The sequence below is a fragment of the Leptonychotes weddellii genome, chromosome 4, assembly GCF_054177405.1.
Source record: "Leptonychotes weddellii isolate Sample4059 chromosome 4, ASM5417740v2, whole genome shotgun sequence".
NCBI lineage: Eukaryota > Metazoa > Chordata > Mammalia > Carnivora > Phocidae > Leptonychotes > Leptonychotes weddellii.
This window is the reverse complement of record NC_138372.1, coordinates 59,869,003-59,885,369: the sequence shown is the minus strand read 5'-3', so window position 1 is coordinate 59,885,369 and position 16,367 is coordinate 59,869,003. Positions and strand designations below refer to the sequence as shown.

General features: G+C 36.8%; 1 protein-coding gene across 1 annotated transcript; it reads right to left on the bottom strand.

The window, feature by feature from the left end:
- Window positions 1-3,568: 3,568 nt before the first annotated feature.
- Window positions 3,569-13,156, bottom strand: LOC102748443 (interferon-induced protein 44). The gene is given in 10 exon segments (XM_081817087.1): window positions 3,569-3,771; window positions 3,774-3,858; window positions 6,026-6,126; window positions 6,379-6,535; window positions 6,995-7,141; window positions 7,298-7,428; window positions 7,431-7,492; window positions 8,222-8,254; window positions 12,520-12,848; window positions 12,851-13,156. Coding segments are annotated over 10 exon segments (1,374 nt in total). The 5' UTR covers window positions 12,977-13,156.
- Window positions 13,157-16,367: the final 3,211 nt, after the last annotated feature.

Sequence of the window (16,367 nt, the reverse complement as noted above, 5' to 3'; positions counted from 1 at the left end):
ATACAGACCAGTGGTTGTCTGAGGACCGGAACAAGAGGCAAAATAAAGAGAATGGATTACAAAGTCACTCTGTCATTTTTTTGGGGGGGGGGGATAGAAATATTTGTAATCTTGACTGTCAAGACTATTTTACAGTGTATTCATATGTCAAACCTCACTCAATTTTTACACCTTAAATATGTGTACTTTATATGTCAATTAAATTTCAATAAAAGTAAAAAAGAACCAAATTATTTTAGTTTGGAACTTTATATATATAGGTAGATATAGATGATACAGATACAGAACATGTTTCTTCTGTACTGGATATTTGAATTTCCTTTTTCTTTAGAGCACCTTCGCAAGTCTTTGGTTCATTTTCTTTTATATTTTAGCTTTCTTCTAGACCTGTAGGATTTCTTTGTACACCCTTTTATTAGTTCTTTGCTAATATGTTCTCCCACATTTTGCTGTGTCTTTTCACTATCTTAATGGGATTTGTTGAATATAAAAGTTACTGATTTCAATGTAGCTGAATTTTCAATCTCTTCTGAAATTAAGCTTTTGTATCTAGTTTAAGAAATATGACTTAAGAAATATTCCCTTACCCCCGAGTTATAAAAGTACCCTTCTATTTTATCTTCTAAAAGCCTTTTAGCATTTAGGTGCTTAGTCCAACTAAAGTAGACTTTTGTGTATGATGTGAGGAATTCAGTTTTATTTTTCCCCATATGGATGACCAATTGACTAGACCACTTATGAATTGTCTGTTATTTTTCCATTCATCTGTAATGCTACCCTTATCATAGAACAAATGTCCAGACATGTTTAAGTCTGTTTCTGGACTCTCCATTCTGTTCCATTAATTTATTAATGCACCACAGTCAACTTACATTTTTTAATATGTCTCTTTATACCTGTTTTCCCACTTCATTCTTCAAGAACATCTTGACTATGTTTGACCCTTTACACTACCCTGTAAATTTTAGGATAATGTCAACTTCTTCATAATGCTACTTCTCATTTTCAAGCTATATTTACAAATTGAAATATAGTATGTTCCCATTATGGAATCTTTAATATTATACAAAATTGGGAAGACCCAAAATCATATGGTTTATTTCTATGTAGTTATAAATCAGAAAAATGCTTAATGCAACATATATGGAATGTATTATTGACCTATAAGGAGAGTATTAGAACTACCCATTAACATCACGATAATAGGATAGATGAGAATAAACTATCTTTACCTATGTGCAATAATATGAATCTAACAAATACATTATCTCATGAAAGAAGTCAGACCCAAAAGGGTAAATAGTGCATAATGTTATATAAGGGGTAAAAAAGGACAAGACTAATCTATGCAATTAGAAGTCAGAATAGTGGATATCCTAGGTAGCTAGACTGGGGCTTAAAGGGGACTTCTAGAATGTTCTGTTTCTTACCTGAGTTCTAGTTTCATGGGTTAAGTCTATCAAAATGTATTGAGCCATATAATTATGAACTGTGCACTTTTTATATGTATACGTTACTTTAATAAAAAAACTTTTTAAAAGTAATTATTAATCATTTTTAGACTTATTAATAAGACTTTCTTTATAATCTAAGTGAGAAACTAGATAGAAAACTTCCCTAATCCATAAGATAGATATTGAGGTGCCTCTCCAGCTCAGTTAATCCAACAGTGCCAGGTCCATGTTTAACTCCCTTCTTCTAATAACAAATCACTCTTCCTGGGAAAGTATGACTTAAGATGGGATGATCATATTTCTCTCTCTTCTGCAGATAAAGTGATTGTTCCTGGGGTAGGCATATGATTTGAACTAAATCAATTGCAGTCCTTTTTTGGATTATTTCACAGCGAAACTGGAAAAGAAAAGCCCTCTTCTTTTTTGGGTCACAAGACTGAATGAATGTCAACTTGAAGCTTGTATTCAAATGGCTTAAGATTTATCAAGAATGCTAGACTGAGAGAATGACAGCAATAGACACGAAGAAGGAACCAGAATGTGTGTGTGTGTGTGTGTGTGTGTGTGTGTGTGTGTGTGTGAGTGTGCGTGCATGGTATGAGAGAGAGAAAGAGAGAATAGCTTTTGAATCCCTAGATTCAACCATTTCTGAGGCAGTTAAGTTCAATCCCAGCCTTTTATATGGTTTGATTATTTTTTAGTCATGTAATTCAGGTTGAGGTTTGTCACTTGTAACTAAAATGGTCATAATTGACAGAAAAAATCAAACAATAGTCTTTGTCAGTTTTAATCCTCTCAAACTCTTACCAATATTGTCACTTCTCAGAAGAGGGTTTCAGATATTAAGCAAACAAAAAAATGGCTTTAGGTTAAAGAATATAACATTAACTGGAGACCCAAAGAGAAGATCAAATACTTTAGAAATAAAACAAGAAGACAAAATTAAGATGATGTAGGTGAAGACCAGAAGACGCTGACAAATTAAAATAAACTTTTCCAAAATCACACACACACACAAGTTAAATTCAGATTTTCTAAACAAAAACTTTCAATTTTCACAGACACAGAACATAAATCCAAAAAAATTATGATCATTTTTCCTCACCATTAATGGCTTTAAAGCCCACTGTTCCTCGTTAGTTGCAGGTATTATGATTTTATATATGTATCTTCATCCCAGACATAAATAAAACATGTCCCTTCTGTTTCAGCTACTTCTCTTTTTCCTGTGTTTTCTTATTTCTCAATTTTCAATCTTCTATGATGAGATAAATATTATTAGTATGTGAAGGGTTCACATATTTTTTCCTTCTTTTACACACTTGATTATTCCTTTTCTTTGATCTCTGAGAAAAGAGAAACAAAATATTCTTACTGGATAATCTAGGGAAAAGCAACCAGAAGGAGGAGGGACATTGGGCTACTGGGGGGTCTAAGCCAACCAGCCCTGACTTTGGGAGTGAATGCTCCATGAAGAAGAGAAGACATGGAGAAACCAAGATGGTGGAGTCAGTAGTAACCTGAGAGTTTCTTAGTAGTTTGCAAGTGAGAGAGAATAAAGAGGATATGATATTCTAATTTGATTTCTCACAAACTAAAATAAGATTTGAGTATAAATTGAAACTTCTGTCTGATCTTTGATTGAAACAGTACAGCATGTATTCTTGAGAGAATTTGAGAGAGAATACATGTAATGCTAAAATCTGAGGCCATAAATATGAAAGGCACATACATCTACCTAGCACTGACCACATGGCATTAAGAGAAACTCTGAGGCGGGAGACACGTCAAAAAAGTCAAGGCAAAAAAGGCAAAAATATAGGTCCCAAGAAAGCAGCCAGTAATCAAAGATCACATCTGATCAGGAACAATGCTGATCCAATCCATTTCTGGGTCACAAGCAAAGAAGCATATTTTTTGAGAGAAGAGGGCAAGGATACAACTTGGGGTGTTCAGACAGTAGAAATGACAGAGGTGCATCATTTCAAAGATTCTATCTTAAGACATGGGGGAAAGAGAAGTAGTGCAAATTCTCTAAGATGTACCCTAAGTGTGGGAAATCAGGAAATGTTAGGGGAAAAAAACACATCCAGCCAGTTAATTAAAGGGGAGGACTACTCACAAGACAGCGACCTACAGTGACACAGTGAACTGCCATGTACCCAATAGATCCAAGCAGGAATAGCCATACAGGACACCTTCAAGTGTCGATACCACCAAATGCATCTACCTGCTTTCTCAAGAGGCAAATCCTCTAAGAAGTCATCTGCAGCCCACAGTGTCTGTCTCAGTGCAGAGAGGATCAGAATGTCTTTATGGGGTCCAACTCCCACTCTGAAGTGTAATTACTAACCACCAAGATGTCAGAAAGAGCAAATCCAAGTTCTCTGTGGACGGTCTCTAACTGCAATATAGAAACAGTGACAAAGACTATTTTAGGTCAATATATATTGTGAAAGCAATAACAAAAAGCAGGAGCTTGGCAATAGTATTCCTATTGGGGAAAATGAAGATAGAGATCTGATCCCATAAATACTTTCTTAAAGAGCTTCACAAGTCAATCTCCAATATCACTATGAATTTTCATCAAGAATGCACATAATAGATTCCATATGATTTAGAAATGAAAGGTAACTAATAGTTCCATATAGATTACTTTGAAACTGAAGCATTTTTAATACCCTTATGCTAGAATCTGTAATTTCCCTGTTTCCTATTAAGAGTTATTCTCATGATTAGTCAAATTTACTAGACTAGTTTAATAATGATATTTTAATTCTTGCTTAGACTACTTTATCTGGGAATGACACTGTCTGGGTTCAAAATAGGGCTCTGTTATTTCTCGTCACTGTCAAAAACACTGGCAAATGCTTTACTCTCTATGCTTTTGTTTCTTCATCTATAAAATGTGGTAATGACACAAGGTTGTTGTAAGTATTGAATAAGAAAATTTATCACATATTTAGTGCTCAACAAATACTAGCTATCATTACATCTTCCCAACTGGTATTCCCAAGTCCAGGTTCCTTTTGACTCAATTCATTCTGCATGTAGGTAGCAGATTAATTTTTGTGAAGCTTCAGTTTGGTTATATCACTACTTTTTATAGCAGCATTATCTATAATAGCCAAATTATGGAAACAGCCCAAGTGTCCATCGACTGATGAATGGATAAAGAAGATGTGGTGTGTGTGTGTGTGTATATATATATAATGGAATATTACTCAGCCATCAAAAAGAATGAAATCTTGCCATTTGCAACAATATGGATGGAGCTAGAGAGTATTATGCTAAGTGAAATAAGTCAGAGAAAGACAAATACCATATGATTTCACTCATATGTGGAATTTAAGAAACCAATGAGCAAAGGGTAAAAAAAAGAGAGACAGAGAGAGAGAGAGACAAACTAAGAGATAAACTCTGAACTATAGAGAACAAACTGAAGGTTACCAGAGAGGAAGGGGTGGGAGGGATGGGGGAAACAGGTGATGGGGATTAAGGAGGGCACTTGTTGTGATGAGCACTGGGTGATATATGGATATGTTGAATCACTATATTATACACTTGAAACTAATATTGCACTGTATGTTAACTAACTGGAATTTAAATAAAAACTTAAGAGAAAAAAATTGCTATGATTCCCCATAATGCACCTAATTAAGTAAAGTCACCTCATGCAAATATAACTTCTCTATCTCCCCCTACAAAGATTCAGCCCTCCACTAAACTGAATGACCCCATGCTTCCCACTCACACTGCCTCTTCCTACACTGAGGTATTGACTTAGGCTATCCTCATAGCCTGAATTTTTTCCGCATTTTGTCTCTTCACCTCCTGAAATCCTCCTCCTCTTTGAAAGCTATTTCCCAGTGACACTCCAGGAATGAAATCTTCCCCATCCCCTTTAACACAATATTTTCCTCCTCTAAACTTTTTTTTTAAAGATTTTATTTATTTATTTGACATAGAGATAGAGCCAGAGAGCACAAGAGGAGAGAACAGCAGAGGAAGAGGGAGAAGCAGGCTCCTCACTGAGCAGGGAGCCTGACGCAGGGCTCGATCCCGGGACCCTGGGATCATGACCCGAGCCAAAGGAGACGCTCAACCATCTGAGCCACCCGAGCTCCCCACCTCCTCTAAACTTTTGATTTTGAGTCCCTTCGTGAGATTTATCATACTCATACTCAGTCGATTCTTTCCTATCCCACTCCCCCCATCCCCTCACCTCCACTAATAAAATTATAAGCTTTTGAGTGCAGAGAAATTGTTTTAGTTTTCTGCGTATCTGGTTAGAGACTATCACACTGACTCAATTATGACAGGCAATCAATAAATATTTGTTGAATTGAACCTATTTGGGTTAAATTATAATGAATGGAATGATCTGTGTCCTTGTAAAGATGAATATATATTTAATTTTTAAATCTTGAGACATAAGTCTGGATTACCCAAGCAATTGTTTTAATTAAGTTCAGTAGGTGTCCATTTTTATTTTTATTCACAGTAATATCATGTGATTATAGTGACATATCCCAGAAAATGTGTCTACAAAGAGGAACATCATTCATCACCTTGAGCTTCACAGGCATACATCTGTATATGTCTCTAAGGTCACCTCTTGTAATCAGATCCATTCTATCCACATGAGTGAGCAAAACCCCATGTGCTACACCTAGGCCGAACAGATACATGTCACTTTGATCATTAAAGACAGTATCAGTAAGAAAGAAAGAAGAAAAAGAAAGAAAGAAGAAAGAAAGAAAGAAAGAAAGAAAGAAAGAAAGAAAGAAAGAAAGAAAGACAGCATCAGTATGTTTTAGTTAATTAGCTATAAATTATGCAACAGGATATCTATGGAGCAATTTCAGAGATTTGGGGAGGCCCACCACCCCTAAAAATAGCCCGCTCAAGTACTCATCAGGACCTGGAATTCGTCTGACATAGGAAATTCCCTTCATTGCTTTCCATGGTAAGAAATGAGGCTTCAAATGAAGCCACCTCTTGGAAGAGATAGCTAAAGAGAAAACTATTGATGTTACAATATTGTTGATTGGTCTTCTGTCCTGTCCAAACAGTTGTTTTTATGCAGACTAGAGAAAAGAGATCTCATAAACAAGATGAGGGAGAAGAATCCTCAAGAAGGAAATAGCATGTGTCAAAGCATCACGAATACATTGCTCTTCTGTCACAAAGTTAACAGGCAGCTCCCTGCACCCCTCCCTGGCAAAATTTCAAATTTCAGTGAGCAAGTAAATCACTCCATGCTTCTAACTTAACCAAAGTTGTGATAAACTGGCTCTCTCCCAGACAGAAAGGGGAATAAAGCCAAGAAAAGCCAGTATGACAGAAGAGTCTTTTGGATGTTTTAATTCTTTGTAAAATAAAATATCAAAAAGGAACAAATGACCTTGAACAAGTATAGTTCAAGAAAATAAATGGTAATGCATTAAATTAGACTAGTATCTGCTGTTGTCAATAGTGAGCAAAAACAAGCACTTTAAATATCAGTTATAATTTCTCAATGATTAGCCCAATCATACCTGGTATCTGTCAGAAATGTGGCCTTTTAAGATGTAGACTATGTCATCCACGCACCCTTTTTCCTTCTCACCCAGCCCCATTGAGTCACACAGAATAAACAGTAGGGTGTTGCCATCCTTCAAATCCTTAATGGAATATGTCCTGTACTACAAGAGGAGAAAAAAAGCAATTTTAAGAGTACATTTTTTTAATTGCAAATGGAGATAAAGTCTACGTGGAATGAAGTCCATCAGCAAAAGACTTTTCAAAACTAATTAACTTGAACAAAGAAGCAAAGGCTGAGTAACCTTGAATGGACATACCTTGTCAGATACTCCAGTTGTATCAGAGCCCACCAGAGCCTGGTGTGTCACATGGCCTTGGAAAACAGATTTTACCGAGTTGAAAAAGCTAGACTTCCCAGCCCCATTTGGACCCAGGAGCAGAATCTGCTTTGGTGAACGAGGTCTTTATGTGGTTTGTAAGTTTTCATGTCAAACAATAATCTCTTGTGGAGTCTGTTTAGACAGGACAATTTTAAAAATTGACCGAGGGTAGATCACAAGAGCTTACCATAAGTTTTCCTAGAATTCGTTTTCTTTTCTTATATGTTATTATTTATTTTTGATTAGCAACTTGCTTTCCTGTTAAAAGGACAAGCAACTATCCTACTTCAAAACCTACTATAAAAGAAGAAAAAAGCAAAAATAACACTTAAAACAGAGCCAATCAGACATAAAACCTTCCAGATTTAAGCAACCAGACACATATAAACCTTGTAATAAATATGAACTGTGTTAAGTATGAAGATAACTTATTAATAATAAACTTCAAAAAGCACAACTTCACATGTGACTTTTGAAGTTTATGGAAGTAGATAATTTCCAACATGTTCTTGAAGTTCATGTAAGTATTCTCCACCTACCAGCCACCCCTTCCAAAGCAATTCCCTAAAGTAGTTGAAACGGTAACTTCAAGATGTCTAAGCAAAAATGTAGACATGCAGCCAAATAATTATTTTCCTTCAAGTATATAAAAACATTAGGAATGTTTTCCCTTTACTCAGAGTTCTTTCTGTTTTAACATTGGTATTATCAAATAGTCTTATGATTATAAATATAATTATAGTTTATTCTTGATGATCCACAAGTTATGTTATAATCTGTGCTACCAATTTGACAGAACCTATAAAAGAATAAGTCTAAGGTAATAAACAGAATAACAGAAGATTAAAAACATTGACTTACTGAGTAATCCCTTTCATGATTCTTTCGTCCAAGAAATATAGGGAAATAATCAAGAAAAATGAAAAGTACAAGTTGTTGAATGACTGGCTAACTGAATGTCAATGCAGTCACTAGGGAAAAATACAGAAATAGCTTTTCCATGACAACAGCACAGTATAAGGAAAGCAAGTGGAGAAAATTCTGGCAAATCTCCTTAACATCTCACGTGGAGAATCTAGAGCTAGAGGCAAGATGGGCAAGGTAAAACTAGATTGTCCACAGATCTCTTCTCACCCAACTACTCAGCAGTAGTATGTGGCTTGCTCCAACATGGGCAATGAGAACTGGGGTCCTTTCTGAATCAGAGAAGCAAGGCATAAAGGCGTGGACAGGCCAGGGAAAAACTTAAAACAGTTCCTCTCCATAATCCAAGAGGTCTGAAAGGGATAAGGTACAGATACATACAAACAAGAAAAAAAACACAAGCACCAAATTTTCTCCAAAACCTACATCTACAATTGGGGTTCCTGGAACTTCCAGCCCAGTTGATTTTCTTTCTGGCTCCAAAGAGAATGTAGGACTCATCCCTCACCCAATCAGAGCACAGTGAGTGGTTCAGGGGAGGCCTGAGGACTTTATGTGAACCAATGAGACTCAGGCCCAGAATGACTTACTTCCTGAGAAGAAGAGACACTCTTTGGTGGTGGATTTAAAACTGAAAGGATCAGCTGCAGGGTGCCTGGGTGGCTCAGTGGGTTGAGTGACCAACTCTTGGTTTCTGTTCAGGTCATGATCTCCCAGTAGTGGGATTGAGCCCAGGTCAGGCTCTGTGCCCCGCGTTGGGCTCCATGCTCAGCATTGGGTCTGCTGTGGATTCTCTCTCCCTCTCCTCCCCCCACTCACTCACTCAGGCTCTCTCTCTAAAATAAATACATGATAAATAAAATCTTAAAAAAAAAAAAACCTGAAAGGATCAGGTGTAGTGATGCTGGCAATTCTCTACACTACAAAAGAATACTATGTGAAACATTTAAAAATATGGCTATACATGTGGAAAGAAAACCTCTTTAAATAACCGAAAGTAAAAATACTAAAGACTACATACAATGACTATAATAAAATGAGAAAAGAATAAGTGTAAACAAAGAGAAAAGCAACCTCTTGGAATTTTTCAAAGAACTTCTTAACTTTAACATCCAAAAGGAAATTAAAAATCAAAATTGTAAATATAAAGAAAATAACAATAATATAAACACTTTATATCAACCTTGTGATAAAAGTACACTTGGCTAATAACGAGAAAGAAGGAAAGTTTTGAAAATAGAAAATAGAAACAGAAAAGAATATAGAAACAAATCTTAGAAATATAAGAGGGAATTAACAAAAATACAAGACAGATTTTATAAATTGAAAATAGGATAAATTAATATAGTAATTGGTTTAAACTAAAAATAAATAAATTACTGACTAGTCTAATCAAAGAAAACCAAATTCACAAAATGTCATGCCACAGTTCACATACCAGAATGGCTACCTATTGTAACGAAAAGTGCTGGGAAAACTTTAAAAGTGACAGAAACTCTCATGCACTGCTCTGGCAGTGGAAATTGGTATGGCTACATTGGAAAGCTTTGTCAGTATCCACTGAAGCTGAACATACACAAATCCGATGACCCAGAAATTTTATATTTATATTCGTCAAAAAATATGAATGTGTGAACCAAAACACATGTACAAGAAGGCTTATAGCACTATTATTTGTAATAGCCCCCAACTGGAAAACTCAAATGTCCACCAACAGTAATTTTATGTAAAAAAAAAAAAAAAAAGCAGGTTTTTGTTTTTTTAAAATAGCGCCTGGGTGGCTCAGTCAGTTAAGTGTCTGACTCTTGATCTCGGCTCAGGTCTTGATCTCACAGTCTTGAGTTCAAGCCCCGAGTTGGGCTCCACACTGGGCATGGAGCCTACTTTAAAAAAAAAAAAAAAAAGTATGACGGAATCATTATACTGGCATCCTATATGACAATGAAAATGAACAAATGACTCCAACACACATAATATGGATGAATCAGTAGGGAGGTAGGGAGCTAAAGCAGCTCTCCTGAGATGCATTCACTCACTTTACCAAGTAACACTCAGGGAAAAAAAGAAAAATGATCCAGCCTAATTTCTTTGAAAATATGTTAATGATCTTATCTCCAGCTAAATAGACTAATGATATTTCCTACAAGGAAAGTACTTATCTCTTGAATGTCCTTAACAGGATGCTCCTGGCTAAGGATTACTTAGAATAAATAAATATAGCTTCTATGGATTTATGAGGCATGTCTTCATGGGAATTGTCATGTGAGCTGATTGTCTTAGTCGGCTCAGGCTGCCATACAAAATACCATGAACTGGGACAACAGAAATTTATTTCTCACAGTTCTGGAAGCTGAGAAGTCCAAGATCACTGTGCAGCAAAGTAGATTTCATCCTGAAACCTCTTCTCTTTCCTGGCAGGTGGCTGCCATCTCATTGTGTTCTCCCATGACCCCTCCTTGTATGTTCGTGGGGAGAGTGTGAGCTCTCTGGTGTCCCTTCTTATATGAACGCTTATCCTATTGAATTAAGGCCCCACTCTTATGACCTCATTTAACCTTAATTACTTCCTTAGAGGCCCCATCTCCAAGTATAGTCACATTGGGGATTAGGGCTTCAACATATGAGTTTGGGGTGGGGGGAGCACAGTCTATAGCACTGACATATAAACGTTCCATAATGTAACCACTCTTCAATACGTAAGGTGGCCCACAAACTTCATAAAACAATCCTGCCTGTTCTTTTATACAGAAAGCATATGTCTAATATGCAAAGGAAGGACCTAGGAGCCACAAAGAATAATCTTGTACCCTTTCTGCCTTCTCTGAGATTTCTGATTGCCTTTATCCTTGAAATGATTAGTCAAACCTAATACTGCGTAAGATATCTGATTTGTAGAGGTCTGATTTTATAATCCACTCCCTTGTTTAGCTCAATCCCTCAAACGTAATATTGAATGTAAGAGGTCAGACACCCAAGAGTACATATTTTGATATGATTCCATTTATATAGAATTCAAAAAGAAGAAGTTATTAATGTCGACACAAGCCAAAGTAATAGTTATCTTTGGCTGGTAATAACCAGGAAGAATCAGCAAGGAGTCTTTTGAAATGATGATAATAATCTATTTCTTCATTCAAGTAGTAGCTATATTAATATGTGTCTAATTTATAAAAGTTTGTCAATTGGTACATTTATCAATTGTGCATTTCTCTGTTTATGTGTTATACTTCAATAAAAAGTTCCCTTAACTGATCCAGGATTGTCAACATGATGACATATCCAAGTAAATTGACCAGACATCAACAAAAATTTTTTTAGATGTTTGGGGCAGCCAGGAAGAGAGATCAAATCACTCAAAGGGAAAAAATTAAAATAAATAAGTAAGTCTGGCCCTAGGTTTTCCACAACAACATCAATCCTGTAGAAACATTACAAAATCCCCCAAAGAATTACATACTCTGATGATCATTCAAGTATAAAGACCACAGACAAGGAGTTTGGAACATGAAAATACTCAGGGGATATTATTCCTAGGGTCCCTTCCTTTAAATGGTTAGACATAAATAACTATTTCAGAGAAGAAATGTAAATGGCCAATACACATAGACTTGCTAGTTATCAGGAATAAGCAAAGAAGAAAATGAGAAACCATCTTTTGACCATCAAATTGCAAATATTCTAAAGTTTGGTAATATCAAATATTGGCAAGAAGATAAGGGAATAGGCATTTCTATAACACTCTTGGGAAAGTATAAAAGAAGTATTTTTGTGCACAGTTATATTCACAAATACATTACAAAAGCATTGTTTATAACAGCAAATATTGGAAACAATGTCCTTTAGCAGAAAAATAAGTAAATTCATTTTGGTCTTTTAATATAATGGATACAATGGGAAACTTCAGGATCTAGTACCAATCAAGAGAAGTTTGAGCTTTGGTTTCATTCCAAGAGAATCTCACAATCTAAGTTTGCTGCCCCTTTCTCTCTCTCTCTCTCTCTCCCCCTTCTCCTTCTACCTTTTCTCCCCCTCCCCTACCCCTTCCCCCACACAAACACACTCCAGAAAACTCTATATATGCTACTTTTGACCACGGTTGGGTCTCAGCAAACATGTGTGGCCAGGTTTCAGTCTTGGTCACCCAGAGATAAGGACATTCTTCCTTAAAGAGATGGGTTGCCTCAAATCCGCCAAATATTCAGGAGAGAGCTCTATATAAGATTATCAGATTAAATCTATCTTCACAATAAAAAACTTCACATTCTTCAAAGGAAATAGATTGATTTTGAAGTAGTCCAAGTTCTTTAATTGCATCTAAGTTCATAGTCACTTTTTTTTGCTTCAGATTAAGGAGGAATTTGAAACCATCCCACCCTTTATGATATTCATGAAGAAATATAGACGGTGAATATGTTCCTATATTGCATTCTGAAATTTCATTCTCTTGAAAGGCAAGAAGGACAATGGGAACTTTGTCATCTTTCTTGTAACTCTCTTTTATATAGGCCCCCAAAACACAATGTCCACCATAAATCACCATCACAGTAGGCCCTTGGTCACAGCATTTCTGTCAAAATTATGTCCAGAGAATTCATGGACATTAGGTTTATAGAGAAGGGTAAATTATTTTCCTCCAAAATAATTTTGCAGCTTCTTTTCTTGCATCCCCGTCAAACGAGGTGTCACTGCCATGCTTCTCAATCTAGGAGAAAATCAAATATATTTTCCATTAAATATTGAAAAACAGGGAACATACTGTCACAAAGCTTGCATTTGTGCCTCTTACTTACTCTACGTTACACATAAGATGAGTAAAGAGAGGATGAGCAGATAGCATAAAAAATCATTAACTAGTTTTTCATTCTATATGATTTTTTTTTAATTAAAAAGGAAGACTACTATTTGCAAGTACCTAGGAAAAGTGGAAAGCAGCAAGTCACTTACCTGTTTGTAGAACCTGTACAAGGACTGAGGCTGAGTGTAGCTGCTCTGTCTGGACAGCTAAGCAGACACAGAAATAGGCACATAAATTTCTTCAGCAACTTCCAGGGTTCAGGGACTCCGAGAAAAGGAGACTGAACCGTAGTAAAGGCCCAGCCCACGTGGCAGAGTGCCAGCCTCCTCCTGCCAGGGAACAGGAACTGAACCAGTTAAATTTTCACAGTCGAATCAAATAAAAATATTAGGAGAATCAAAGAATTGAAGTCAGAGAGAAGAAAACCTCACAGCTCACTAGATTTTTAAGTGACTTCTTTAAAGAAAAATTCAGTTTCTGTATGTTGAAATACAAAAAAACTGCTGTCAATTCCAACTCCAGGACACATGCCTCAAATTCATCCACTTCTCTGCTATCAACTTACTCTCATCAGGGTCCTCTGTTTTCTGTGCTGCTGGGGGTCAGGCCGATTTCAGCAAAAACCCACAGATTTCTGACTAGCGATGACAGAGGAGCCGCAATCCCAAACAGAGAATCAACTGAGGTAAAACAGAAGGCTTTTGGAGATCAGCAAGTGTTGAGGATCATGTCACCACCATCTGCACACCCTGCCATGGTCAGGTCCTCCCACTGTTCCCTGACTTAAAAGAGCAGGAGATTCTTTCTCATTTTGCAGACCATCTCAAGAACTCAGACTGAAGCAGGAGGGCCTAACATCACTCGGCAAACAGCCGTCACTTCACTAAGGAAACCAGGAATCTTCATGTTTGACGAATTGCTTGTATCATCAATGGAATGGAAATAAAAAAGGCTTAGCTCCTTAATAATAAAGAAACAAGACATGGAGATGGTAGAAGAGATCATTTGGTAGTCTGTACTTAGCTCATCTTCTTCTAAGAGAGCCTGTAGAATTGGCATTGAAGACACAGTTTCAAACCTGCCTCTCATTCCTCTACACACACAAATAATCCAATAATTCAGGTAGCCCTTGCTCATAAATGGTAGCATTTGAATAAACAAGCACCTTCCAGAAATTAATATTCCCAGCTCTCCCTTCCTTGAGCTTTTGGAAGACACCAGCCCCTCACATGAGCTCAGAGGTGTGATAGGTCCCATCTAAAAACCTGTGTTGGAGGGCGCCTGGGTGGTTCAGTTGGTTAGTTGTCCGAGGCTTGATTTCGGCTCAGGTCATGATCTCAGGGTGGTGAGATGAAGCCCCACATGGGGCTCCACGCAGGGCATGGAGCCTACTTATGATTCTCTCTCTCTCTCTCTCCCCCTCCTCCCTGCTTGTGCATGCGCATTCTCTCTCTCTCTCAAAAGAAATCAATTGTTTTAATAACTTTGACAATTATATTTACACACCATTATTTTTTTTTTTTTAAGATTTTATTTATTTATTTGACAGAGAGAGACACAGCGAGAGAAGGAACACAAGCAGGGGGAATGGGAGAGGGAGAAGCAGGCTTCCCACGGAGCAGAGAGCCCGATGCGGGGCTTGATCCCAGGGCCCTGGGATCATGACCTGAGCCGAAGGTAGACGCCCAATGACTGAGCCACCCAGGCGCCCCCACACCATTATTTAACATAGCTTGTTCTTCTTCTTTGCCATCTCCACCCCCATTCCTACAATCTCTACCTGCAGTTTTGCTTCCACTGTCATTCCTATCCTGGAGTCTAGAACAGCTCAAATCCATTGTGTGAGCTGTGTTGAGAAAGCAGTGGAGGGGCATGCAACTGGATATTGGCCATAATCCTAATTCCATTGTCTGGTTGACCCCAGTGGTCTGCATTTTCTCCAACTCAGAACAAGATTTTGCAAAGATTTGCAGCTAGTATGCAAGTTTCCATCTTGCTCAGATTGATGGCAAAAATCAGATCTACTTAAATCTGCTCTCTATAAATTGGCCCAGAGACTCACCACATTTGGGATGGGATTTGGGAACTTCCAAATTCTCCCAGCTTCTACAACACCAATGAAGACTTCAATCAGCTATGCTATCAAGTAACTACTTTAGCATCAGATTGAGTTTGGTCACTTCAAGATGATTACTCGTCAGCTGGTCTCTGAAGCATCTGGGGGCTTTCTTGAGTCTCTCAATCAATTTTGTTTTATTCAATATGAACTTGCATTTTTTATGAAAAAGCAACATATAATCTTTAAATTTAGCTTTCTAAAAAAGACACAGACTTACACATCACCCACCATAATACTCCTCTCAGTATTTTATTAAATAGATGGATGCTGGCTGAATTTGTACAATACTACAAACTTTTGTCAGAAACAGCCACTTTGACTTTATTTTTTTTCCAGCTTTATTAAGATATAATTGATACAAACAGACTCTTACCTACAGAGAACTGATGGTTGCTGGAGAGGAGGTGGGCAGGGGGACGGGTTAAATGGGTGATGGGGAGTAGAAGGGCACTTGTTGTGATGATCACTGGGTGTTATATGTAAGTGATGAATCACTAAATCCTACTCCTGAAACTCATCGTACACTATATGTTAACTAACTGGAATTTAAATGAAAACTTGAAGCTACCAAAAAAAATTACTTAAAATAAAAATAAAAATAAATAAATAAGGCTCAAGAAAGTTGATTGTTTTCAGACTTCATGTGTTACTCAAGAACCAGTGGATTTTAATACCAAATAAATAAATAAAAATCCCCAGAAAAAAAAAAGATATAATTGATATATAAAATTGTGTAAGTTTAAGGTATTCAATGCAATGATTTGACACATGTATATATTGCAAAATGGTTAGCACCATAAGGTTAGTTAACACATCCATTACCTCAAATAATTACCTTTTTTGTACATGCAGTGAGAACATTTAGGATCTACTCTCCTAGCAACTTTCGAATATATAATACTGCATTGTTAACTACTCTGTTTCTATGAGTTTGGCTTTCTAAGATTTCACATATAAGTGAGATCATGCAGTATTTGTCTTTCTCTGACTTATTTCCCTTAGCATATGCCCCCAAGGTCCATCCATGTTGTCTCAAATAGCAGAATTTCCTTTTTATGGTGGAATAATATTCCTGTGTGTGTGTGTGTGTAAATGTATATACCAAATTTTCTTTATCCATTCCTCTGTCAATAGACACACTTAAATTCAAAACATCACTTTTTAGTGCC